Raw genomic sequence first — 27412 nt, 5'->3', positions numbered from 1 at the left:
GTGGGAGGCACTACCTGGCCCAGCACAGGGTGCAGGTGGGTGACCCGGGAGACTCTCCCCGCTCCAGACCTGTCATCACGTTGCAGTCTCAGGCGGCACTCACAGGTTTGAGGGCTGCACATCTTTGGGGGCCTCCACTCAGCCTGGCACAGTGTGTGCCCAGCAAGTAGACGACCGCATCCTCGCCAGCACACATGTGCTAGAAACTTCTGTCAGGGAACGCCGCTCTTCACAGCCAAGGGTGGAAACTGCTGGATGCATTGCAGAGCTGACACCTTCCCTCTGGCCTGGCTCCGAGCCGTGCCTGGTGTGGTAGAGGGGTGGAGGCCACCCTCACCCGGCCCTGTGTGCTGCTCTGATGCGGCTGAGGGGGCCAGGGCCTGGGTGTGCCCTCAGCGTGTCCACTCCAGAGGGGAGCCTGCGCCCACATTTTGGCCCTGTGGGTAAAGGTGGCCTCCCCCTGAGCTTGTAGGGGTGTGGGACACTGCCCGATGCCGCCTGCCATGCTTTTACATAAAAAGCCGGGAAAAGGCACTGAGGAGCCACCTGACCCCACGGAATGCCATTTCCTGGGGTCGCTTGGCCAGAAGTCATTGACACAGCCCTGCCAGCCGGAAGCTGGGGCAGGGACGGGGTCCTGCCTTCTGGGACAGGCTCCATGTGTGCATGACCATGTCCCAGAGGTCTCTGCTCAGCCCTGGGGGGCGGGTGGGGCTGGGTTGGAGGGTGGATGGTGGGGGTGGGGCCAAGTTAGCCCAGAGGTCTGTGAGGTGAGAAGGGCTGGGGTCTCTCCTCCTCTCCCTCGAGCCCTGCCCCGCCTTGCTCTGAATCTCTCCCTCTCTCTGTCTCTGTCCGTCTCTTTCTCTCTTTACTCCCCACTCTGGTGTCTTTGGAGCCCTGGGTAAGGTGTGTGCTGAATCTGGTCTGGTTTGGGGTAGATGTTCTTTGATCTGTTACCACTCCTGGAGGGAAAGCCCCTGGCAACCCCCCCTCCCCCGTTCCTGCAGAGCCAGGCCCCCCAACCAGTCGGTGGACAGGATGCCCACCAGTTGCCCCCATCTGGCCCAGGGGGACCTTTCCCCTGCTCTCCAGGGACCACTGCAGGTGATGTGGCCCCTGAGGGGAGCATAAGGGTGCAGTGCCTGACTCAGGGGACACAGAAGCCCTGTCCATATGGCCTTTTACGCAGCACAGCACCCAGCCCTCGGCAGCCCAGAGCAGGAACCAACAGGGTAAGTGCCCAGGGGCCCCAAAGGTCAGAGATCCCCCCACAGCTGCCAGGGAGCACAGGGACCGCAGCACAGGGTCTTCTGCTCAGCACCGGGACCCAGCTCGCTGCAGCTAAAGAAACACATACGTCCAAGGGCTCCATGGCCAGGGCCGGGCACCTGGAACAGAGTGGTCCTGGGGCGGCCACATCCACTCCTTCCAGGTGAGTTCCCGGTGACTCTCGGCCTGCAGCCGGCCTTGCTGAATTCTCTTAGGCCACCCGGATGCCCCCTGCTACGCGTCCAGCTGTTGATCGCCCATTGACCTGTAGAAGACCTGGTCAGCCCCTCTGTCTTCTGTCACCCATGGAGGCGCCTGCAGGTGCTCAGCGCAGCCCGCCCGGCCCTGCACAGACCCGAGGCGGCACCAGGGGGCGCTGCCGGCCCGAGGACGCGGGCGCGGGGCGGAGGCTGCGGGGCAGGAGCCGCTGGGCGCGTTCAGGCAGCTGCCCGGGACCTCTGGCACCGACCGCAGCCCCCGGAGGCTCCCGGGGGGTTTCCGCCTGAGCCTAAACTGAAGACAGGGCCTGTTTTCAGTCATCGTGACCCGACAGACTCTGCCCGTTACTTCCCGCCCTGCCCGGCGCCCTAGTACCCAGAGCTGGTTGGGGACTCCAGGCCACCAAAGGCAGGGGCGGCGCGGGCGGTTGAAGGAAGATTGGGACACGGAGAAGAGGGACAAGGCCTGGGGCCCGAGGGGTCAGGACGCTCTGCCAGCCTCACCACCTGCAACACCCAGGCACGGACACACGCACACACTCCACACGTGTGAACACGCATGCATGGCTGCACACACGTGCACAGAGAGGCACAGCCCGCAGGAGCACAGATGCACGCACACAGGCACAGGCACGCGCCCTCACTCACTCTCACACACACCCCAGGTGCAGACACCCCCACCCAGAGGATGCAGCTTGGATGGAGAAACAGGCTGGGTCACAAAAGCCACGGGAGGCAGCCCCTGCTGTCGGGCGTCTTTTCTGGGGAAAGCTTTTCCGGAGCCTGATGGAGGAAGACAGAGGAAAGAGACCTGTGTTCCCAGATGCACTGGCCAGCCGCTTCCCGGGGACGGGGAGGCAGAAATACACAGTAAATGGTTGTTGCCTTTGGTCTGTGAACTGTGCTATGGAACACTGGAACTTACTCCTTCACCTGACTGCATGTTTGTGCCCCGTAACCAGCCTCACTTTCTGTCTGCCTCTCACCCACACGCCCTGCCCAGCCTCTGGGAACCACCAGCCAACTCTCTGCCTCTGTGACAGCCACTCTTTCAGTGCCCACAAATGAGCGAGAATGTGGTACATCCGCCTTTCTACCCCTGGCTTACTTCCCTTCACGTGTCAGCCTTCAACTCCATCCATGTTGTTGCCAACGACATGATTTCATTCGTGTGTGTGGCTGCGGAGTATTCCATCGCGTACGGATACCACGTGTTCTGTATCCATTCATCCATTGATAGGCACCCAGGGTGATTCCATTTGGTTTTTGAAAATGTGTAGTTGGAGAATCCAATGCGCCCCTTCGGGTTTTCAAAATGTGGGCATCTTAAGTGCGGGAAAGGAAGTGGCTACCGCTCCCCAGGGCACCCGGTGGCATCTGCAGAGGGGAGGCAGCCCCAGCAGGCCTGCCGTGGTGACATCAAATAGCCAGGAGGCCAGGGAGGCTCCTGCGGTGACAGCCCCGGGTCACAGGGTCAGAAGCAGCCCAGCGGGGCCAGGGTGTCTCGCGTCAGTTGGGGAATATTTTCAGCCATTACTTTAAATACTGATTTTGCCTATTCTTTCTCTCTTTCCCAGAACTCCAGTTACTCATGTGTGGTGTCTTCTCATTGTGTCTGCTGTCTCTTCCCATCTCACTGGGGCAGTAGGGCTGCCATAACCCAGCACCACAGACCAGGGGCTCCACAACCCTGGTGGCTGCAAGTTCAAGACCGACGTAGGGACAGGGTTAGTCTAGTGACGCCTCTCTTCCTGGCTTGCGGAGGGCCGCCTGCTCCCTGTGTGCACAAGGCCTTTTCTCTGTGCACACGCATGTGCACACACAAGCACACACACATGCGTGCACACACATGCACACATGCACACGCACATGCATACACGTGCAAACACATGCACACACACGCGTGCACACACGTACACACACCTGTGTGCACACACATGCACACATACGCATACACACGCACGCACACACGTGCACACACACGCACCCACGCACACGCGCACGCATACACGTGCACACATGCGCACACACATGCGTACGCGCACACACATGCACACACATGCATACACGCGCACGCACACACATGCACACACACGCACACACGCACACACGCGCACACAATCTGGTATCTCTTCCTCTTCTCAATAAGGACTCCAGTCCTATCAGATCAGGGCCCCACCCTGCTGGCTGCACTTCACCTTAATTACCTCCCTAATGTCTTCTCTCCAGACAGAGTCACCTCGGTGGGTGGGGCTTTGTGAGGGTTTGAATGTCCGTGTTCCCCGAAATTCATCTGTTGAAATCCTCACCCGCAAGGCGATGGTGTTAGGAGATGGGGCCTGTGGTAGGGGATGGGGTCCTGAAGGTGGACCGCTGATCATGGGATCGGTGTCCTCATAAAAGAGGCCCCAGAGCGCCCCTCCCCCATCCCCCATGTGAGGACGCAGTGACACTCCAGGGAAGCCGGTCCTCACCACACGGAATCTGCCGGTACCTTGATCTGAGACTCCCCAGCCTTCAAAGCTGTGAGAAATGCATTGTTGTTTCTAAGCCCCCAGCCTATGGCATTTTGTTGTGGCAGCCAGAACTAAGACAGGCTTCCACATGTGCATTCTGGGAGGACGCGGTTCAGTCCCTCACACTTGCTCTTCTCTGTTTTCCTCCTTACGCTTCTATCCTTCATTCTGAGAATTTTCTTCTGACCTACTTTCTAATTATTCATTATTGTTCAGTGATATCTAAACTATTTTTAAACCCACTTACTGAGTTCTGAAACGTGGCTTGTATTTTTTCCGGGCAATCATTTTTGTATTGCATTTACAAATAGGCATAGAGATAGAGACTGCAATGAGAAAATAGAGAACGCAATGAGAAAAGTTGGAGTTCTAGAAAGAAAGTGGAGGGAGAATAGGAAGAATACAATCAGCAAAAAAAAAAAAAAACAAATCTTTCCTTTTTGTGTAATTTTTATTTCTCCACGGAAGTTCTTGACCTTGTCTTTTTCTTCTCATGCACAATGCCTCCAGCGCTGTCTGCAGCCGGCGTCTGAGGGTGCTGTGTCTGCGTTCTCGTGTGGATGTGTTCATTCTCTGGGTCTCCAGCGCTGTCTGCAGCCGGCATCTGAGGGTGCTGTGTCTGCGTTCTCGTGTGGATGTTTTCATTTTCTGGGTCTCCAGTGCTTTCTGCAGCCAGTGTCTGAGGGTGCTGTGTCTGCGTTCTCGTGTGGATGTTTTCATTTGCAGTGTCTCCAGTGCTGTCTGCAGCCGGCGTCTGAGGTTGCTGTGTCTGCGTTCTCGTGTAGATGTGTTCATTCTCTGGGTCTCCAGCGCTCTCTGCAGCCGGCGTCTGAGGGCCCTGCGTCTGCGTTCTCCTGTGGATGTTTTCATTTGCAGTGTCTCCAGCGCTGTCTGCATCCATCATCTGAGGGCACTGTGTCTGCGTTCTCGTGTGGATGTGTTCATTCTCTGGGTCTCCAGTGCTTTCTGCAGCCGGCATCTGAGGGTGCTGTGTCTGCGTTCTCGTGTGGATGTTTTCATTTTCTGGGTCTCCAGTGCTTTCTGCAGCCGGCGTCTGAGGGTGCTGTGTCTGCGTTCTCGTGTGGATGTGTTCATTCTCTGGGTCTCCAGTGCTTTCTGCAGCCGGCGTCTGAGGTTGCTGTGTCTGCGTTCTCGTGTGGATGTTTTCATTTGCAGTGTCTCCAGTGCTCTCTGCAGCCGGCGTCTGAGGGCGCTGCGTCTGCGTTCTCGTGTGGATGTGTTCATTCTCTGGGTCTCCAGTGCTTTCTGCAGCCGGCATCTGAGGGCGCTGCGTCTGCATTCTCATGTAGACGTTTTCATTTGCTGGAGAATGCCCCACTCAGAGGAAAGGTGGGCCACCCCTGATGAGGAAACTGCTCCCTCCAGGCAGGAAGAGAATCCCCGCTCAGAAGAAAGATGGGCCACCCCGATGACGGCAGGTGGCTCCAAGTGTTTGGATGTGATGGTCCCCACTGGTTTGGGCCTAATCTCAAGCAGCTGCTAATGGTTCCATGATACTCTTCCCCCTAACACTTCACAGAGATGTCTGACTGATGTCCACTGCTCAGGCGCACCCCCGAGCTGGTGAGCATTCAGGTAGAGCACCCACCTCTACTTTCCTCACCCCTAAAATCAGAGACTGGTTCTCAGCTGGTGCAGCCACTTCCCCAGCGTGCCAGATGCAGGACTTTCCCTGCTAACAGTGGACAGTCCCAGCAAAGCAGACAGTTGGTCGCTCTGTATCTCTGAAGAACAGCTGGGCCTGTGTGTGTCATTCTCAGGCATCCGGCCCAGGCCTTCTCCTCCAGGAAGGTGGCTGCTCAGCTCCGGGCACTGCCAGGGGCCACGGGCCCCACACCCTTTCCACGCTGCTCCGCAGCATCTGCCTTCATACTCACAGCCACCGTGGTGTGCGTCCCAGGGATTCTCAGAGTAGAATTCTGTGTCTCTCTCACCTCTGGAGGTGACCGTGCTCTGTAGGAAAATATCACAGCTCGCCGGCCTCAAAAGGCCACGACGTGGCTCCAAACTGCTCTAAGTATGTCAGTTACTTAGAACAATCAGAAAGGGGCAGAACAAGCTGGGTGTGGAGTCGGGGGTCAGGGGACAGACGGCATTTCTTGTCTTGCAGAGAGAATGCTAGCAATTTGCAAGTTTACTTGAAAAGGTTTGTGATTTTCCAACGCCCTGAGTAATTCCAGCCAAAATGCGTGGCTAGTCTCACACTAGATGCTTGCTGTAATTGTGTCTCTGTATTAAACTGACCGTTCTTTGGAGCTTCAGAATGGACCAGGAGGAAAAGGTAAATACCAACCTCGCTACAACCTCAGAGGCATCAATGCCCTCCTGCTACAGACGCATCTGTTCTCGCCTGGCTCCTGCCGGCTGCCCCGGGAGAGGCCACAAAACGCCCTCCATGGAGACAAGGCCTGAGAACCTTCGGGACTCCCACTACCACTCACTGTGTTGAAGAACTGCCCGGTCAGCACCCCGGGCCCTACACACACGGCTCTGTGGAGGACGAGGAAATGCCCTCAGGTGAGACTTCACCGTGAAAAATCTTCCGAGACACAACAATCTCCCTGAATTAAAACTACAGGCTCTAATTTATAAAAACTGTGTTTCAAAAGCCCCAAATGTTTACATTCTCCGATTCATCATTTCTTCTTCTAATTTATTTTAGGAAATAATGCAAAGTACTCACAAAAATCTATATAGAAAGATGTTCATTGCAGAATTCATTATAATAAAGAAAACCTGTAAATACTCTGCGTGCCCAGCGTCAGCATGATGGTAACGTGCATACGAGGGAATATTGTGCGGCTGCAGTTAGTTCTTATTACATTTCATAGGCATCTTAAATGCTTTGTGAACACTGGTGCATAGATTTTTTTGTTTGTTATAGATGGCAATGATTAGATGGGCAAAATAATAAAAAAATGGACATATAATTTTAAAAATACTGAGTGACAGAAAAAAATGAAAAAATGTTTAAAGAACTTTTTGGTTATGATATTATCACTAAAAGGCCCTGTCTCCTTGCTCCCTTCTTTGGGGACAGTTCTGGCCTTGCCTGGCCTGTGGGTGGGAATGAAATTGTGGTGCTTGCTCCAAGTGCTTTCAGCTGCTGCTGGGGTCCCAGGAGCCCAGCCTAGGTGTTCTTCCGTCCTCACCACCCCATGGCCTCCATGGAGCCCCACGGGCAGCCTCAGGAAGGAGGGCAGTATCATCAGAACAGAGTCCTCGTGGACCCCCAAGAGACCCTTGGACAGAATGCCCCGTCCCACCCACGTCCAGCTTCACTCAGCACCTAAACAGGAGCACGGCTGCAGGCAGGCTCCACGCACCCCATCCCCAGGGAAGCCGCAGCCCCTGTCCCACGCATCCCGGGCAGGCATCTGTAACTGAGGGCAGCGTGGTCGGGTGAGCAGCGAGGCACACCCGGCTGGGCGGGGAGGGGCGGCCCTGAGTGGTCTTCTTGCTCAGTGCTGGAGGGGCTCTGAGCTGAGGGTCCGAGGGTCCTGGAACTGCCATAGCAGATCCCCACAGCCTGGGCAGCTCGAAACAACAGGGGCTCATTCTCTCCTCGCTCAGCAGGGAGGGGTCTGAAATCAAGAAGTCCATGGGCCGTGCTCCCTCCAGAGGCTCCAGGGGAGGACCCTCCCACCTCCGCCAGCTTCTGTGGCTCCAGGCATCCCTGGGCCGTGGCTGCATTGCTGCACCTCTGCCTCGGTCTCCAGGAGGCCTCCTCCTCTGTCTGCATCTAACCTCCCTCTGCCTCTGTGTAAGGACACTTGCCATGCGTTTAGGGCCAACGGGTTAATCCAGAATGACCTCCTTACCTCAAGCTCTTTCACTTAATCACGGCTACAAAGACCTGCCTCCTATCTGAAGAGAGGTTCTGTGCACAGTTCCAGGGTCAGGAGGTGAACACCCGGTGGCCCAGCCTGAGACACCGCAGTGAGGACGTGCGAGGTTTCAGAATGGCTGTGCTGCCCTGTTAGGAGCTATACACGCAGAAAGGCAACTCCGCTGGCATCAGGGGTGCTGGATGCGTGCGGGGATCAGATGGCGTCGGATTTCCCAGGGAAGCTGGGGAGCAAGGGTCCTGCACCAAGGGAGGCAGGAGGCTGGAGACCAGCCCAGGCCCAGCCCAGGCCCTGTCCAGGAGGAGCCTGGCCAGGAGTCCCACCAAAGCCACTGGAGCCTCCAGTGACCCAGCCCTGGAGGGTCAACACTGTCCCTCAAATGGATTCCACTTCACACACAGGTCTCCCAGTCTGTGGGGGCTACAGGGCTGGTGCCTGGGGAGCCTGGACTGTCGGAAACCTTTGGGGTGGGAGGCTCCAGATGAGACTTCCTGGCCTGTGTTTATGTGGAGCCCAGGCTGCAGGTGCCACAGCCAGGCACAGGTTAGCGGTGAGTTGTGGGTGATGTAGGGCCTAGAAGCGCAAGTAATGGCCTGACCCCCATGTCCCGGCTATGCTGTGCAGTGGGAAAGACACGGGCTCGGGTGGCTGTTGGGGGTGGCCCGGCCTGCACCTGCTGGGTCCCCCCCGGCCACCAGGCTCACCCAAGGGCAGTTTGTGACTGCCTGTCTCATTCCTGCCGACTCTCAGGGGCCTAGGGTCCCATGTGGGGGGGTCTAGGAACCATGCTGGAGGACGTGCCTGTGCCAGGGCCACCAGGATGTCTATGGCAGGAGCTGGTGCTGGTGAACCCCATACCTTGAGCCCCAGAGCCAGGCTCCTCAGCCCAGGAAAGGGATCAGAGGTAGGAACACCACACCGCAAAGGCTGTCCCGTGCAGTCATGGCTCCACCACCCCTGCCCACACACGGAAGGCAGCCGCGGCTGGGAGAAGCCATCTTCACAGACATGCCATCCTTGAGGCTCTCACACATGTGCACAGATGCTCTGTCCTCTCCCACCCCCACCCCTGCCACCCCGGGCAGGCCAGGAAGTCCCATCTGGGGCCTCCCACCCCGAGGGTTGCCGTCAGTCCGTGTGCCCAGGCATCGGGGTCTGTAGCCTCCACAGACAGCGAGACCTGTGTGTGAAGCAGAATCCATCCTAGGCACAGTGCTGACCCTCCAAGGCTGGCTCACTGGAGGCTCCCCGGGTCCAGAGGCTTTGGTGGGACTCCTGGCCAGGCTCCTCCTGGGCTGGGCAGGTCTCTGGCCTCCTGCCTTCCTTGGTGGAGCACCCTTGCTCCCCAGCACCTCCCAGGTTCACACAGCTCCTCCCTGGGGCTGCGCACTGACCCAGGGGCAGGAGGTGGGCCATCCTCTCCATGGACTGAAGACCTTGTCCGAAGGGAAATCAGGGCCGGCCCAAGGCCTGGCTGGAAGAGCCGGTCTTGGTGGCAAAGGCGGCTTGTGAGGGCAGCCCATGCAAATGCTTCCTCGGCGCCCTGAGCCCCGGACCATGGCTGAGCCTGCTGTACTCTGGCTCCTCTCATGGAAAGATGACCTGGGTCTACCATGCTCAGTATCACCCAAAAATTCCTACAGAAGTCTCTTGGGACAAGAAAAGGCCTTCTTCCCTCCCTCTTCCTTTCCTCTTCTTTCTTTCATCAGGGAACAGCTTCCAGCTGCCTGCACTGTTTGGGCACCGTCATAAGAAGCCGTGACGGCCTTCACAGAGCTCCGGGGCTCACGGGTGTGGCTGACCTGCCACAAATGGGGCAACAGAGGAGAGGGAGGGTCGGGCACCGATGGCTCAGGAGGGAAGAGATCCCTTCTGTATGGGGAGACGGGGGCTTCCTGGAGGGGGCCGGAGCGAGGGGCTCACCAGGGTGAGACATCCAAGGGACCTGGCGGACCGGCCATGGGACAGTGTGGTCCCGCGTGGCTCCTGGATGCGCTGTGTGTTTGCTGAGCTGGAGGGGACAGGGAGCCTGCACGGGTTGGGAGACCCCCGAGCCCTGGGACCTGCGTGCTGATGGTCAAGGTTGCACAGGCGACGGCTGTGGTGACCACAGGGCAGGGAGAGGTGGTGGGGTAGTGAGGGGATGTCGGGGTGCATGGCACCAGACCCTCCCAGCTCTGGGACCTGCACGCTGATGATCAAGGTTGCAGAGCTAGCTGCTGCAGCAGCCACGGGGCAGCTGTGTCCTCCAGGGTGGCAGCTCACAACAGCCAACCCCAGCTGCCCCCGCACTAGCCCAGCACCTATGACACACTGGCGTGTGCTGAGTCAGTGACCAGGCTGTGCCAGTTGCCCAAATCAGGGCTGATCCCATCCCTCTTGCCATGTCTGGTCTGTAATGCTGAAATGAAAGGAGGATCAAAGGGCGTGTCCCTGGCGGATTTGCCTGTGTTGAGGGAAATGTCCCCTTAAACAGTGTCCGAGTGCGTCTCTGGCCGTCACCTGCCTGAGTGCTGCCTGCCCTGTTCCCAGGGACAATAAGCTCAGAGCAGCAAGGGAGGGGATGCAGAGGCCCCTGGAACAGGCTCACTGGAGCACCCAATAGACTGGCATTCCATAGCCTCCAGTGGCTGCCTGGCCTCAGCACACACAACCTCCTTAGGTGGAACTCACTCAGGAAACAGAAGGCCAGAGGTTAAAACTCACCAGACCATGCGCCAACATTTTCATGTGGACACCCCTGCATGTCTAGCAGGCCCGGCCGCTATGTCCTCACTGCCTGCGACTCTTCCCCTGCCTGTGAGGAGGAAAAGGGCTGAGACAGAGGCCCCTGCAGGCCAAGAGGGGCAGGCACTGGGTGGGACGATCTCATGGCAGGCGGAACCAGGAGGCCAGGAGGGGCAGGCGCTGGGTGGGACGATCTCATGGCAGGCGGAACCAGGAGGCCAGGAGCTCGGGCCCTGCCTAAGTGCACGTAGGTGGGTTCCTCAGGGGCAAATCTTACTGCCAGGAAAGGGTGGATTCTCCTGCATGGGAAGCCCACAGTCTCTTCAGCGGCTCCTGCCCGTGCCTTGCCACAACTGGCATCCACCACACAGTGCCAACCTCTGAGTCTTGGCAGTGTGGGAATGGTGTTGGGTTTGCAGGTGCACAAGAGTACTATGGGCTTCCCTAGCTTCCCTGGAAGCCCCAGCAGTTTGATGGTAAGTTTTCCAATCACTGATTTTATCCATGACTCAGCAGATCCCCAGGCCCTGGGAGTGGACAAGCCAGTGTCAGTCCTTGGCCGTGTTCATGGAAAGCAGCACCAGAGAAATGCGTGGGCAGAGCAGATGGCACAGAGGAGCCTCCCTCTGCTGGGAGCAAAGCAAGCACACAAGTTTTCACACACAAGGCACAGGCACTCACAGACACACGACACAGGCACCCACACACACAGGGCACAACAGTCCACACACAGAGCGTATGGGCACCCACACACAGGACATGGGCACCCACACAAACAGGGCACAACAGCCCACACACACAGGGTATGGGCACCCACACACAGGACATGGGCGCACCACACACAGGACATGGGCACCCACACACACAGGGCATGAGAGCCCACACACAGGACACGGGCACCCACACAGGGCACTAGAGCCCACACACAGGACATGGGCACCACAAACACAGGGCACAAGCATCTACACACAGGGCATGGGCACCCACACACCGGACACAAGGATACCCACACACAGGACACAGGTACCCACACACAGGACATGGGCACCCACACAGGGCACTAGAGCCCACACACAGGACATGGACACCCACACACAGGGTGCAAAAGCCCACACACAGGGCACCGGCCGGGTCCTGGCTCACACCTGGTGCACCTGGGAGCTGCCTCCTCAGCCATACACTGGAGCCACCCCTGGCTCTGGACAGCAGCAGATGCTCTGGCTCCCAGGGAGCCACAGTGGACTTAGCCGGTCTGATGTTGAAGACTTAGGGGCCAGGGCCACGGTGCTAACAGACGGCCTTGAACTTGAAGGCTGCCTGTTTCTGCACTCTTGCGCCAGTCTCTGTGCGTGAGTAGGCTGTAGGAGTGTGGGATCCCAGGCAAGTGCACTTGGCATTTGGACAGATGGTGGCAGGTCACCCACACAGCAGCTGCAGCCATGTGCACCCTGGCCACTTGACCAGAGCAGGCTGATCACCCGCACTGCCATGGTCTTGTAGAAAAACTCTTTTAAGAGTCTGGTTTTAGCCAATGTCTCCTGGTTGTTGGGAAGACACAGCAGCTAAACCTGCAGACTAAACCTGCAGGAGACCCTGCATGTGCTTCCTGAGGTGGGTTCAGGGCTCTGGTGTGGACACCTTCACAGGGGGCCCTTATGCTGCCGACCCCAGAGCCCTCTATGCTCCACTCACAGGTTCTCACCCAGAGGCCATTTCCCCCAGTGCCTGCAGAGGACCAGAATCTCCCCCGGTGCCTGCAGAGGACCAGAATCTCCCCCGGTGCCTGCAGAGGACCAGAATCTCCCCCGGTGCCTGCAGAGGACCAGAATCTCCCCCGGTGCCTGCAGAGGACCAGAATCTCCCCCGGTGCCTGCACAGAATCTCCCCCAGTGCCTGCAGAGGACCAGAATTCCCCAGTGCCTGCAGAGGATCAGAATCTCCCCTGGTGCCTGCAGAGGACCAGAATCTCCCCCGGTGCCTGCACAGAATCTCCCCCAGTGCCTGCAGAGGACCAGAATTTCCCAGTGCCTGCAGAGGACCAGAATCTCCCCCAGTGCTTGCAGAGGACCAGAATACCCCCAGTGCATGCAGAGGACCAGAATAGTGACAGTGCCTGCAGAGGACCAGAATTCCCCCAGTGCCTGCAGAGGACCAGAATCTCCCCCAGTGCCTGCAGAGGACCAGAATACCGACAGTGCCTGCAGAGGACCAGAATCTCCCCCAGTTCCTGCAGAGGACCAGAATACCCCCAGTGCCTGCAGAGGACCAGAATACTGACAGTGCCTGCAGAGGACCAGAATTCCCCCAGTGCCTGCAGAGGACCAGAATACCCCCAGTGCCTGCAGAGGACCAGAATACTGACAGTGCCTGCAGAGGACCAGAATTCTTGGTCTTATAGAGCAGGTGAGGATTTGTCCCAAACTGGTGTGACCTGGCCCTGGCTTCCCAAGAAGCTTTAGGCAGCACACGCATATGCATTGTGTTTTTACAGCTACATATTTACTTCAATGGTTACCAAAACCATCATGTCCACAAACGACCTCATAGATGAAGTGCTGGGGGTGGGGTAAAGCAAACCCATGAGTCGAAAACAAGTACTAGGACCTGACCCAGACAGTGCACAAATCACTCATGCCAGGGAAACACAGGCGTAGAGGCTGATCCCCAGAAAGAGGTGGTACAATCAAGCTTCTGAAACCCCGCGGTTGTCGGGATCAGAGGGTTGCACTGGGTCTCGCCTTCTTACCCCCTTTCAGGTCATTCAGGCGTCACTCACAAGCCTTCATCAAATGCACCCCATGAGCGTGGATGACTCCAGAGAAAACCTTCTGAGGGTTTCCAGAGACGCATTTTTGCTCCTTCAGAGTAACGGGAACAAGGGGTCACTCTGCTTCGTGATAAGGCAGTGACCCCACATGCGTGTGCAGTGAAACTGCTTTCTCTCCAGCCAGGATAAAAGAGGCTCACAGCCCTCCACCCAGCACCAGCAGCTGGTGACAGGGCCACGCGTTTGTCAGGACAGGACCCACGTGCACACACGGTTGTTCAAGCGCTCTCTGCCTTTCATGTCTAATTATAACAGAAAAACACAAATTCCGGGGGAACATTCTTCTGGTGTATTTTTCCCACCCGTTACACAGTTCTGGTTCAGGACCATGGCGATCTGGGCACAGGACTCCTCCATCCTCCACCTGCACCATGGCAAAGCCATCTCACGGTGAGCCTGCAACAGAGTGTGGCGGGGGACAGAGAGGAGGAAGCCCGTCCCCAGCTGTTTTCTGTGGAACTCTGGATATTTTGTGTTCTGTAGAGAATGAGGATGAAGCTGACAAAAAATCCAGAAAGGTTGCTGTGGCTGGGGCACTGCAGGCCATTCTCCTGGGGAGTTGGTCCCACTCTGACCATCTTCCCTGCTCCACAAGGGAATGGGGGGCCTCCGTGTAAGCAAACACCATCGGGCTGTGCGTGTGTGAGACAATGTGTGCCAAATGAAATCTCATCAACCCATCTGCCCTTCGACACCCGGGAGCTTGTCCAAGCAGAGAGAAAACATTCATCCAGAGTTTAGCAAATAATGCCATCAACTGAAACAGGTTTACTTCCACTGAGATGTCTTTAAAAGCAGAGTGATTTTAAAATAATGGTTGATTTTAAACTGCTTATTTAGGTGTCATGAGTGCATTTCAGTGGGAGTTTTTTTTGTTGTTTTTTAAGACAGAGTCTTGCACTGTCACCCAGGCTGGAGTGCAGGGATGTGATCTTGGCTCACTAAAACCTCCACCTCCCAGGTTCAAGCGATTCTTGTGCCTCAACCTCCCATGTAGCTGGGATTACAGGCATGCACCACCACATTCTGCTAATTTCTGTATTTTGGGCAGAGTTTTGCCATGTGGTCCAGGCTGGTCTCAAACTCTGGACCTCAAGTGATCCTCCTGCCTCAGCCTCCCAAAGTTCTGGGATTACAGGCGTGAGCCACTGCACCCGGCCGGGGCTGTTTTTATAACATGGTTGTGTTTTAAGAAAACTTTCATGGCTTGTGACAAATAGTATGTAACTCAGTAAGTTTTGTGAACAAAGCTATGTGAAAGGATGATAAAATCTTGGGACTCCAGTGCACTCTGCCAAAAGGAAAAACTTAAACTGGGAGCTGAATCCTGCAAGAAGTGGCCTTTCCTTTTGTTCCTAAGCAGAGGGCTATGGATAAAAGCATCTCCACCGGTAGCTGCTCTCCATAAAGTGCCAAGGTAATGAGCTCAAAAGGGACACATCACGGGCCAACCTCCTGCCTGCTCTCTTTCTCTTGCAACATGATTCCATAACGGGGCCACACCCTCCTTCTTTCCCCTCCAGCCCACTTTCCCCTTTACAATTCAGAGCCCTCAAAATCGTCTTTGGATAAAGGCAGGGACTGGATTCCATAACGGGGCCACACCCTCCCCCTTTCCCCTCCAACCCACTTTTCCTCTTTACAGTTCAGAGCCCTCAAAATTGTCTTTGAATAGAGGCAGGGACCACAGATTGTTCCTGTGGTTTTGTGTTCCTCTTCTCTGGAAATGTCCTTACCTTTGGCAAAATAAATTTCTAAACTAATGGAGCCCTGTCTCAGATGCTTTCTGGTTTCTGGCTATGTAACCAGGACTGAGATCAAAAACAGGACCCTGGCAGCTCCCTCTGTGGAGCTGTTACCTGACCCCTGTGGGGACCACTGTCCTGACCTGGATGCCAATTGGCACTGCCCAGTTCTGAATTCCATGCACGTGGCCCCGGCAGGAGGCACCGGTGCCCTCCTTCCTCCCAGCATCACGCCAGCGTCATGCCACATCACACCCACATCAAGCCAGCCTCCCACCAGCCTCCCGCCAGCCTCCCGCCAGCCTCCCACCAGCATCATGCCAGCATCACACCCGCATCACGCCAGCATCACACCCACATCACACCAGCCTCCCACCAGCATCACACCAGCATCATGCCAGCATCACACCAGCATCACACCAGTCTCCAGCCAGCATCATGCCAGCCTCCCGCCAGCCTCCCGCCAGCATCATGCCAGCATCACACCCGCATCACGCCAGCATCACACCAGCATCACACCGACATCACACCAGTCTCCCACCAGCATCACACCAGCATCACGCCAGCATCACACCAGCATCACACCCACATCACACCAGCCTCCCACCAGCATCACACCAGCATCACGCCAGCATCACACCAGCATCACACCAGCATCACACCAGCATCACGCCAGCCTGCTGCCAGCCTCCCGCCAGCATCATGCCAGCATCACACCAGCATCACGCCAGCATCACACCGACATCACACCAGTCTCCAGCCAGCATCATGCCAGCCTCCCGCCAGCATCACACCCGCATCACGCCAGCCTCACCCTGTTGTGGCTGCACCTGAAGCTTGTTTACTGTTGCTGCCTTGTTGGATTCTGTCCTGTGAACACACCATGGTTTATTCATCCATTCTGTTGTCAATGGGCATTTGGACCGTCTTCAGTTTGGGGCGATGAATACACCTGCTGTGAACATTCAGATGCTCGTCTTGGGTGAATTTACATACACATTTCTGTTGGGCATGTGCTATGGGCTGCATCGCTGGGTCACTGCCTCCCTGAGTCCCCTGTGTCCAGCTGCAGGACCCCCTCACATGCATCCCAGCTCCTGCTGCTCCACAGGCCATGATTTGATATTTCTGCCTTTCTCATCTTAGCCATGCTAGTGCAGAACAGAAGTTCCTAATTTTGGCATAAATCAAACTTATCTGTGTAAGTTTCTGGAGCCTCTATTTGTTCCACTGGTCCATGTTTCTTTCAAGAGTCCCACCTTGTGTTATTTACTGTAACTTTAAATGAAGGCACAATACCCAATAGTGAGAGTCCTCTGACTTTGCTCTTCCTCAAGATTGTATTAACTGTTATTGACTCTTCGTGTGTTTTTAATTTTTTTATTATACTTTAAGTATTATAAAATACTGGAGACCCGGGTGCTGGTGGTGTCAGAATCAGGTTTGAGTCTGAGGAGTGACGTGGGGCTGGCTGGCCTAGGCAGCATCACGGGTTTCTGCAGCCCAGCTGCACATCAGGCTGGTGACAGTCACTCAGCCTATTACTTCATGTGTCATCACAGCTTCACTGGAACACAGCACTTCAAGTGTGCAGATTTAGTGAGCTATAGTCTAAAGACAAATAGAGCCACTGAAATCCTAAATTTCAATCAGTCATCTCATTGTTACTTGTCTTATTGGTATTAATCCTTTGAAATTATGTGAGGTGGGACTTAAAGCTAATAACTAATTATGTTAATGCTAAAACTAAGACTTTTCTGGCCGAGTGCAGTGGCTCATGCCTGTAATCCCAGCACTTTGGGAGGCCGAGGCGGGCAGATCACCTGAGGTCAGGAGTTTGAGACCAGCCTGGCCAAAATGGTGAAACCCTATCTCTACTAAAATTGAAAAATTAGCTGGGCATGGTGGCAGGTGCCTGTAATCCCAGCTATTCAGGAGGCTGAGGCAGGAGAATCACTTGAACCAGGAGGCAGAGATTGCAGTGAGCCGAGATTGTGCCACGCACTCCAGCCTGGAAAACAGGAACAAAACTCTATCTCAAAAAATAAAACAAGATTTTTCTGAGAAAAAGTTGTAAAACCATATAGTAAATTCGAAATAGAAATATAAGCGTGAACTCATTTGTTATTCTTTTACAGTAGACACATTTCCTAGCTCTGCCCCAGTAGCAGTAGACACATCAAGCACCTAGAAAGTGGTCTCTAATACATGAAAACCATGAATTCATAGTGATGGTTTCAAAGCCAAAACCAACCAAACAAACACATGTAATTGGTCACTCTTGGAGGTACCCAGGGCACTAACTCCTAACACTGGGAATGGACACTTGAAAGAAGATCAGCGATTATCCTGCTTTGTTTCTACAAATTGCGATTCAGGGAAACCTTGTTGATTAGGAAAAGTTCTTTACAGAAGAATTCCTGCAAATAAGTGAGTAAAGAATGACAGTTTAAGAATTGTCCCAGCCTGGTCAACATAGTGAAACCCCATCTCTAAAGATCATAAAAATTAGCCAGGCATGATGGTGGGTGCCTGTAATCCCAGTTACTCGGGAGGCTGAGGCGGGAGAGTTGCTTGAAGCCGGGAGATGGAGGTTGCAGTGAGCCAAGAGTGCGCCACTGCATTCCAGCCTGGGCAACAAGAGTGAGACTCTGTCTCAGAAAAAAAAAATTGTCAAATTGCCACCCCTAATGCCGTGGTTCTCTAACCTGTGTATCAGGATCACCTGGAGGGACCCTACCCAAGACCTTCCGATTCAGTCCTGGGGAACCCTGCCCTAGATCTTCCGATTCAGTCCTGGGGGACCCCACCCCAGATTTCCGATTCAGTCCTGGGGGACCCCACCCCAGACCTTCCGATTCAGTCCTGGGGAACCCCGCCCTAGATCTTCCGATTCAGTCCTGGGGGACCCCACCCCAGATTTCCGATTCAGTCCTGGGGGACCCCACCCCAGACCTTCCGTTTCAGTCCTGGGGGGACCCCACCCCAGACCTTCCAATTCAGTCCTGGGGAACCCCGCCCTAGATCTTCTGATTCAGTCCTGGGGGACCCCACCCCAGATTTCCGATTCAGTCCTGGGGGACCCCACCCCAGACCTTCCGTTTCAGTCCTGGGGGGACCCCACCCAAGACCTTCTGATTCAGTCCTGGGGGGCCCCACCCCAGATCTTCCATTTCAGTCCTGGGGGTACCTTACCCCAGACCTCCTGATTCAGTCCTGGGGGGACCCTACCCTAGATCTTCTGATTCAGTCCTGGGGGGACGCTACCCCTGATCTTCCGATTCAGACCTGGGGGGACCCCACCCTAGATCTTCCAATTCAGTCCTGGGGGATCCTACCCCAGACCTTCCAATTCAGTCCTCGGGGGGCCCTACCCCAGATCTTCTGATTCAGTCCTGGGGGACCCTACCCCAGATCTTCTGATTTTGTCCTGGAGGGATCCTACCCCAGATCTTCCGATTCAGTCCTGGGGGACCCCACCCCAGATCTTTCGATTCAGTCCTGGGGGGATGCTACCCCCGATCTTTCGATTCAGTCCCGGGGGACCCCACCCCAGATCTTCTGATTCAGTCCTGGGGGGACCCTACCCCAGATCTTCCGATTCAGTCCTGGGGGGACTCTACCCCAGATCTTCCGATTCAGTCCGGGGGGACCCCACCCATGATCTTCTGATTCAGTCCTGGGGGGACCCTACCCCAGAACTTCTGATTCAGTCCTGGGGGGACCCTACCCCAGATCTTCCGATTCAGTCCTGGGGGACCCCACCCATGATCTTCCGATTCAGTCCTGGGGGGACCCCACCGCAGACCTTCCGATTCAGTCCTGAGGGGGACCCCACCCCAGATCTTCTGATTCAGTCCGGGGGGGAACCCACCCCCGATCTTCTGATTCAGTCCTGGGGGACCCCACCCATGATCTTCTGATTCAGTCCTGGGGGACCCCACCCCAGATCTTCCAATTCAGTCCTGGGGGGACCCTACCCCAGATCTTCAGATTCAGTCCTGGAGGGACCCTACCCCAGATCTTCCTATTCAGTCCTGGTTTGGCCTGAGAATTTGCATTTCTAACATGTCCAGGGACCACAGCTTGAAAACCTCCATGGCAGACATGTAATGGGATGACATGGTCCAATAAATGAAGGAAAAATAACAGGTGGCAACCTCAGGCAGCTTCATCCCAACCAGTAAGAAAGTAAATCCTTTTGTAAACTAAGAGGAAGTATTAATATGGGCGTTTGAGCAAACATTTAAGTGTTAGGACAAAGAATTAAAAACTAGCACAGGCACCCCTGAAGCATGATAAGATGGCAACAGAAGGGCTGATTTACTTTCCGAGAAATAACTGACAGGCAGTGTTGTGTGTGTGTCTACTACTTAGGAACCCAAAACAAACCTTCAGACCATTTTCATGAGTACTGAGACCAAGAAAACCACTGGACAGTAGGTGGTCTGGAAATGTAAATGTTTATGGTACTCCAGTAATAAGTCATGGAACAATGTTTCATATTGAAAATGTTTTTGTAAATGTGGGTTTCAAGGTTTCAAAGTGAACCCATATGTGTCAGGAGAAAGGACAAACCAAAGAAGTAAAATAATTGGGTCAGTATAAAAAGTAGAATATTGCCCAGAGAGAAGATGTGGATAATTCCTAACACGGATCAAAGGCACCAAAAAGGTGAGCTGTAAGATATTCAGACCAGCATCATCCCCTGCAGTAGACACAGACAACATCTTGGTAGGCAACTGGGTGAAAATTCAGAGACAACCCTAGGAACTATGAGGATGAAAAAAGTTAGCATTCATGGAATGAGGCACTGAAGAACCTGGAAAGCTGGAATAACCCCATGAAATAATGAGAATAACTGTAGTATCCTGAACTGGGGTACAGGACACAGGACTGGGTGGAAGGCGGCAGGAGACTACACGCACAGGAAAGACCCAGGGATCACAGTGGCCCAAAGCTGGGCACTTCCCAATTCTGGGGATAGTGCTACAGGCACTCCAGGCTCCACGGTAGAACTGTGTCCAGCACCAAGGCAGTGCTGTCTCGGGGGAGGCAGGGCTGCACCACTACTGGGGCAGGAAGGGGCCCAGCAGGGAGGCGTCCAGTGTTTCCAACTGCACGGGGTCGCGGGCGGCGCTGATGCAGAGCGTGGGGGCGCAGGTTAAACCTAAAGGAGGGAAGCTTTTCCGGGCAGAACAGACAAGGGAGAATGCTGCACACTGCCCTTCCCACCCGAATTGTGTTTTGCCTTTTTTTTTTTTTGAGACGGAGTTTTGCTCTTGTTTCCCAGGTCTGGAGTGCAACGGCCTGATCTCGGCTCACTGCAACCTCTGCCTCCCGGGTTCAAGCAATTCTCCTGCCTCAGCCTCTTAAGTAGCTGGGATTACAGGCATGTGCCACCACACCCGGCTAATTTTGTATTTTTAGTAGATATAGGGTTTCTCCATATTGGCCAGGTTGGTCTCGAACTCCCGACTTCAGGTGATCCCCCGGCCCCGGCCTCCCAAAGTGCTGGGATTACAGGCGTGGGCCACCGCACCTGGCCTGCTTTTTTTTTTTTTTTTTTTTTTTTGCAGAGTCTGGCTGTCCACCGGGCTGGAGTTGCAATGATCTGGGCTCCCTGCAGCCTCGAGCTCCCAGGCTCAGGCGATCCTCCCGCCTCAGCCCACAGAGTAGATGGGACCACAGGAGGCCGCCACCACGCCCGACTACTTTTTGTAATTTTTGTAGGGATGGGGTCTAGCCACCCTGCCCAGGCTGGTCCGCACTGCCGGGCTCAAGAGCTCCGCCTGCCTCCGCCTCCCAAAGCGCAGGGATCACAGGTGTGAGCTACCGCGCCCCGCCCAGAGTTTCCGACTGTTAGCGTGAATCATATTCACGTCAAAACTTCTTTTTATACAAGAACTAAAAGGCAAACTAAATCCCTGCTCCATCACTGCCTGCCCCGGGTGGCGGCGCAGGACATTTTCTCCAAGCGCCTTCCCGCCCGCACGCAGGTGGCCTGCGCTGGAGGATCCGGGGCAACGCGCATTTCCTGCGCCCCCGGAAGTGGCGGCGACGCCAGGCCCTGCCCCCGGCAGAGGCGGAAGCGCAGTCGCCCTGAGAGATCTCCCGTCGCCGCAGGCGCCTCGGCCAGCCGCGCGCCTTGGCCCTTGGCCCTTGGCCGCCCATTGCTACCGCCCCGGCCCTGGGCGGCCCGGGGCCTGCTGCGGGCGGGGCGCTGCCCGACCAGAGCTTCCTGTGGAACGTCTTCCAGAGGGGCGGGCTGGCACCGCCCAGGCACCTCCGGCCTCCGCCGCAGCCGACCCCGACCCCTGCCCCGACCCACGCGGCCGCCCCCGACCCCTGCCCCGACCCACGCGGCCGCCCCCGACCCCTGCCCCGACCCACGCGGCCGCCCCCGTCCCCTGCTGGTTGCCCGGCGGCCTCCCCCATCACCTGCCGGGTCCCCAGAGGCCGCCCCCGTCCCCTGCGCCGACCTCCACCGCCTCCCCCGTCCCCTGTCCCGACCCCCGCGGCCTCCCCCGACCCCTGCCTCGACCCCCGCGGCGGCCCCTGACCCCTGCCCCGACGGACGCGGCCGCCCCCATCCTCTGCCCGGTCTCCTGTGGCCGCCCCTGCCTCCTGCCGTGTCCCTGTCCTGTGTCGGGCCCTTCCCAAGGTGCAGAGTGGGCCACTGCAGACCCGAGGTCGCGGCCACCGGCTTCTGGGCTAGGCTCTTTTCTCGCCTCAGGAGCCGTCAGGGGGAGGTTCTCCAGGGTGCTTGTTTGGGGAAAGCGGAAACAGACTGCCTGGACCGCTGTTAAAATGTCAGCAGCCAAGGAACAAGCAGCGACCCGGCGTCTGGTCGGGCCAGGTGACCTTTATGGCGGTGCCTTCTGTCCCTGGTCGCTTTTCCACTGAATGAAATGACTGAAACTGTAGTGACTCATGGCCAGGGAATGGCTTAGTTATCTGAGGGAATATTTTCTTGTTTCTGAGAAAGGGAAACTGGTGCAAATGCGAATTCAGACAGTCCAGGAGGGAAGGAAGGGAAGGATTGAGGTGGGAAAAGAGAAAGATGATTGTCCTCTTAGGGGAAGACCACACTTGGACGTCGGCTCCTGGGGCACTTCCTTGATTCCCCTGTACTCCTCAGTGGGATGGGAGAGGCGGAGGTTCCAGGAGGGAGCCTTCCAGAGTCAGTGCAGGGTCGACAGGAGACGTTTGTTTTGCTTTTCCTGAAGTTTCGATCGCCAGCTTATTTGGTCTTTTTGATGTTGTAGGGTTGATAAAGACAGGAGTGGAGTGATATCAGACACCGAGCTTCAGCAAGCTGTCTCCACGGTGAGTGGGCCAGTGGGACCTGGGCCTCGGGACCAAGAAGCCGCGAGTCTGCCCTGCTCACAGTGGATAACTTTCTTTCTGAAGTTGATTTTCCAAGGACAAAGGAATCATTAGGACAAATTACTATTACTATTACTATTACTATTACTATTACTGGTTCATGGTGGAGATGCTTCTGGTTTATTTTGTGGCTACCGCTGTTACTGCTTGGAGTGCCTCACCGAGCCAGCTAACAACTGCGTGCGTGAGCACAGGGAAAGGCTTCTTGAGAAATGAAAACTAGGTTGTAGGTTTAGGAGGGGAATAGGAAGGTTAGCTCTGTACAGCCGAAAGCCTTTTGGTAAGTTGGACGTCCTTGAATTTCCTCGGTGACTGCATCTTGGTGACTTCTCTGAATGGACCTTCGAGGGCACTGGGGGGTGATTGTTGGAGGGGTTGGGGAGCTCAGGCAGCACTTGTGTGGGAACGTGGCTGTTACAGGAACTGCAGAAACTGGGACTGGGTTCCTGGGGAAAGGACTGGGGGTGTTGGAGGCGCTGGCAGGGGAGTTATGGGGAGGTGTTCTTACCAGTGTGCGAATACTGGGTGTTCAGGCGGCGGGAAATCCGGGTCCTTGCATGTTGTGAGCTCCCTGGAGTTACGTTCTTGCCAGTTTCAGCTCAACTGATCCCCCTCCCCTGAGCTGTCATTGGATACATTTTACTTCATTGAACACCTGACTGCTGCTTTTTCTGTAATCCCTCAGGGGCAGTCATCTTTTCTGATGCTGTGTATAGTTTGCCTTTCCAGATCCGTGCCATTTAAGCTAGAAAAGGGGTCAGTTTTCAGATGTTGTGAAAGTATTGAAAGGCTCCTCATTATTAGGGGGAAGTATCTGATGTTGCCAGAGACTGAACTGTGGCGCGGGGAGCACTACGGCTGCTAGACACTGCCTCACTGCGCTGCGGGTGGGGGGTGCTGGATTCAGCCTTACTGCCTAATGATTTGTGAGGATTTGTGTTTTCAGAGTAACATGTTTATCTTATATTATGACATCAGTTCCTAATATGTGACGTGTGGGCCACGGATGCCGGTGTATTATTTCACATGCATTTATATAGATTGTTTTCAGGAAATTCAGAAATTCTGTTATCTCTACACTAGTGATTGCGCTTTCTTGATTTTTCTCTTTTCATTATTCTTAAATCCTCCTTTTTTTATTTGAATCTCAGTTCATTTATGCTCGTGAAGTGCAAGACACGGCTACTAGAAAGAGATGTCAAAAGAACCCGGAATCCAGTAGGCTACAATTTGGCAAATCTTAGCTTAAAACTTCCTAAATGTTGACCACAGTGGATGCAAATGGCTCCGTGCATCATCTGTTAAATATGGTCAGATGTCCACCCAGGTGCAAGTGGTTTGTCACCAGGGTGATACGAGCCACACGGAGTGCCCTCCTCAGAGGCCATGTCTCAGAGACGTTTATTTTGAGTGGGTTTCCAGCGAGTGATGCAAGATTTATGATCCATTTTAACAGCCTGCTTTTTATGCATTTGCTGAAATTTTTAGATTTTAGGTTTAGTTTTAGGTTTTCTGTTAAACTTGCTGAACTAGGAGTGGTGGTCAAATACTGGACCTCATTAGCATGATAGCCTGCCCACCTTGGCAGGCTCCACTGGAGTGCTTTGGGGCCCGCCTGGATTCCAGTCCTGGCTCTACCAGTTTTGTGTCCTCGCCGTTACTGGGAGGGAGTATTGAGGAAATGCATGCGAGGTGCTTCCCGTGATTCCTGGCACAGAGCAAGTGCTCAGTAATTGTCAGCTGTGAATATTAGTAGTAGCTGATACACTACTACTGTTGTTGGCTAACAAGCCAGCTCAAAGCTTTGATGGTTTTCCATTACCTGACGACGGTGATGATGGTTTCCACTTACTGAACACTCACACGCTGGGCTAGGCACTTAACCCAAATCCAAGGTCAGCGTTATTGTTTGGGGATGGGGGAGACACCTCCCGCTCTGACTTGTGTGTTTGGGTTCCCGTATTTTCACCAGAGGGTGTTAGTCCTGCCCCAGTTCATCTTGTCCTCAAAGCATATATAGCTCTTTAACCATCAGCAAGTGTCAGTCAGAACATAATCTTGATTTCAGCTGCTACTAAATATCTACCAGGAGCCTGCTTGAGAGAGAGAACTGCCTAACAGGTGCCGAGTCCACCATTCCTGAGATACTTTGAAATCAGTGTCTGGCTTAACCCAAGCTGTGTATCGGGACCCTCTCACCGTGGTCCCAATGGAGTCACTTTTCTTAGGCGCCCCACTTTACCTTGGGCTGTGAGCCTCCTCTGCCTTTCATCTCTGCAGGATGAAGCCCCACCCACCCTTCAGGATGCAAAGCCCTCCTCTATAAAGTGCATGCGGGGCCAGATGCAGTGGCTCACATCTGACCTCCCAACACTTTGGGAGGCCGAGGCAGGGGGATTGCTTTAGCCCAGGAGTTTGAGACCGGCCTGGGCAACGTTGTGAGACCCTGTTCCTTGAATTGCCCTGGGAGATTTCCTCAGCTTGTGCTGGAGGCAAGTGGCCCCATGAAGCCCGTAGTCACCATTCACCCTGAGAGACACTGGCTTTGGGGCTCACACGCCTTCTGTGGGGCAGCCCCAGGAGATGGCCACCCTGGTTCTCCTGGAGCTGGAGCTGTGCGTGTTCTCAGCAACTGTGGTGGCTGTTCTGTTTTGTTTGCATCTTATAAACCTTTACCTGATTACATTTTCCTCTTCAATTTAGCTGCTAGAAAACTTAAAGTCAGATTGGTGGATCACCAGTAATGAGAGTTTAGAGTAGAGGTAAACTTTATGACATAGTCTTAGACTCTTTACTTTCTCCTCAGCCATCATGATTCACATTTACTTTATTTTGCTGTACTGTGAGTGTCTTTGTGTTTCCTGAATTCCTTCTGGGATAAGGCAGGTTGTTAGTAAGCACAGGTTTCTGGTCCATCTCATAGCCTCAGGCAGTGGGTGGTGCTGTCCGTGCTCCCTTTCTGGGTTACCTGTGGTAGGTCTGAAGTTGCAGGGCTGCGATTTGAAGCCTGATTTAGTACACCGTGTTTCTGTCGTGTTCTGTGGTGGTTTGCTCCTCACATGTGAGCATTCACCCTGTGGCCCTGTGTTTTTGCACCACACCTCTGCCTGGTGGCATCCTACTGGATGTCTCAGCCGAGCCACTCTGTTCTGAAGATGCCATTGTCCTCCACACCTTTGCTTTGGGCTCTGAGCTTCTTCTGCCTTTCATCTCTGAAGGATGAAGCTGCACCCACCCTTCAGGATGCCAGCCTTGGCAACATTGTGAGACCCTGTTTCTACAAAAACTAAACAAGTGTGGTGATGCCTGCCTGTAGTCCCAGCTACTTCAGAGGCTGAGATGGGAAGATCACTTGAGCCTGGGAGGTTGAGGCTGCATTGAGCTGAGATCAAGCCACTGCACTCCAGCCTGGGAGACAGAGCGAAACCCCATCTCAAAAAAAAAACAAAGAAAGTGGACGCGCGCTGCTCCTGCCATTGGATCATTGCAGCATTTTTCTTTTCTCTGATGTGCGCCTTTTTCCTCACCATGGGGGCTCATGTTTTCATAGTTTCCTCTCACTGGTAGATTATGAGCTGCATGAAGGAAGGTTCATAGTTGTGTTGTCTGTACAGGCACACAAAATTTGTCCTTGGATAGACACATATCAATCCGCTTCCTTCTCCTCTCTGAATTTCTTTATTTAAAAAAAAAAATTAGAGATGGAGTCTCACTGTCTTGCCCAGGCTGGTCTCAAACTCCTAGGCTCAAGCGATCCTCCCGCCTCTGCTAATATGAATTATTAGCCTATACTAATATGAATTCCTATACTAATATGATTCAAATTAGTTTGACTTCTATAATGTTCTCCCAGATTGGCTTCTGTTTTGATAGTAGAACTAAATTATTAGGCTATTTCAAGAAATTAATATATTACTGGTAGAAAACCTGAAGCTACAAAATGGCCTGGTTTGTCACTTCAGTTAAATTTGTGGTTGTGAGTGCTTGTATTTTAGGTGAAACCGCACTGAGATGGTATTTGTGGCCGGTACACTGATTCATTGATTAGACTTCTTTGCACAGGAGAGCTGCTAAAAATTACTGCGGTGAACAGGTATGAAGAAGAAGGCTGTTCTCTGCCCTTCTTTTTGCAATAAAATGTTACAAAGTATCTTGAGTTTGATCCCTTTTTGGGTGTTTGGATTTTTTTTAACATTCACATATTTCTTGGAATTATAAGAAATTAACTTTGTGCTTCTGAAGCGGGTTTGCCTTAATATAACACTGATGTATTTGTAAGGGGCATTTTTAAAGCTGTACTTTAAAAGTAATAATTCTTACATTTGTTTGAAGGTTTTTTGTTTGTTTGTTTTTGAAATGGAGGTTCACTCTGTCACCCAGGCTGGAGTGCAGTGGCATTGATCTTGGCTCACTGCAACCTCTGCATCTGGAGTTCAAGTGATTCTCCTGCCTCAGCCTCCAGAGTAGCTGGGACGACAGACACCTGCCACCATGCCCAGCTAATTTTTTGTATTTTTAGTAGAGACAGGGTTTCACCGTGTTTGCCAGGATGGTCTCAAAGTCCTGACATCGTGATCCGCCCACCTCGGCCTCCCAAAATGCTGGGATTAGAGGCATGAGCCAGGAGGCCAACATGGTGAAACCCTATCTCTACTAAAAATACAAAATTAACCGGGAATGGTGGTGTGCGCCTGTAATCCCAGCTACTCGGGAGGCTGACGCATGAGAATCACTTGAACCCGGGAGGCAGAGGTTGCAGTGAGCTGAGATAGCGCCACTGCACTCCAGCCTGGGCGACAGTGAGACTCCATCTCAAAAAAAAAAAAAAAAACATAGAATAACTCTTGTTTAG

The 27412-nt window shown here is 54.3% G+C and overlaps 2 protein-coding genes across 4 annotated transcripts in view; one reads left to right on the top strand and one right to left on the bottom strand.

The window, feature by feature from the left end:
• Positions 1–4404: 4404 nt before the first annotated feature.
• The window catches only part of LOC129032773 (protein IWS1 homolog), a 36692-nt gene continuing 13684 nt past the window's right edge, over positions 4405–27412 (bottom strand). Inside the window, exons 2-4 of one of the 3 annotated variants that reach the window (XM_054480575.2) lie at positions 15986–16126; positions 10579–10669; positions 4405–6514 (exon numbers count right to left, since the gene is read on the bottom strand). In XM_054480575.2, the coding sequence (XP_054336550.1) occupies positions 4455–5309 (855 nt within the window). In that variant the 5' untranslated portion in view covers positions 5310–6514; positions 10579–10669; positions 15986–16126 and the 3' untranslated portion in view covers positions 4405–4454. The remainder of the gene's footprint in view (positions 6515–10578; positions 10670–15985; positions 16127–27412) is intronic. The other 2 variants (XM_054480574.2, XM_054480576.2) reach the window with 2 other exon arrangements.
• LOC129033013 (basic proline-rich protein) lies at positions 19806–23316 on the top strand. Its single transcript, XM_063661436.1, has 3 exons — positions 19806–19845; positions 21077–22030; positions 22440–23316. Exons 1-3 carry the CDS (start codon positions 19806–19808, stop codon positions 22463–22465), a joined length of 1020 nt encoding a protein of 339 aa, XP_063517506.1. The 3' UTR covers positions 22466–23316.

This window comes from Pongo pygmaeus, chromosome 2 (assembly GCF_028885625.2).
Source record: "Pongo pygmaeus isolate AG05252 chromosome 2, NHGRI_mPonPyg2-v2.0_pri, whole genome shotgun sequence".
NCBI lineage: Eukaryota > Metazoa > Chordata > Mammalia > Primates > Hominidae > Pongo > Pongo pygmaeus.
The sequence above is the reverse complement of the archived record's forward strand: the minus strand, read 5'-3'. Positions and strand labels throughout refer to the sequence as shown.

Bases quoted from the DNA above. Each gene is read 5' to 3' on its own strand.
- LOC129033013 (XM_063661436.1), top strand. From the start codon at position 19,806: ATGTGGATAATTCCTAACACGGATCAAAGGCACCAAAAAG. The intron at 19,846-21,076 runs GTGAGCTGTAAG...TTTTTATACAAG, and splicing joins GGATCAAAGGCACCAAAAAG to AACTAAAAGGCAAACTAAAT. The intron at 22,031-22,439 runs GTGACCTTTATG...TTGATGTTGTAG, and splicing joins CCGGCGTCTGGTCGGGCCAG to GGTTGATAAAGACAGGAGTG.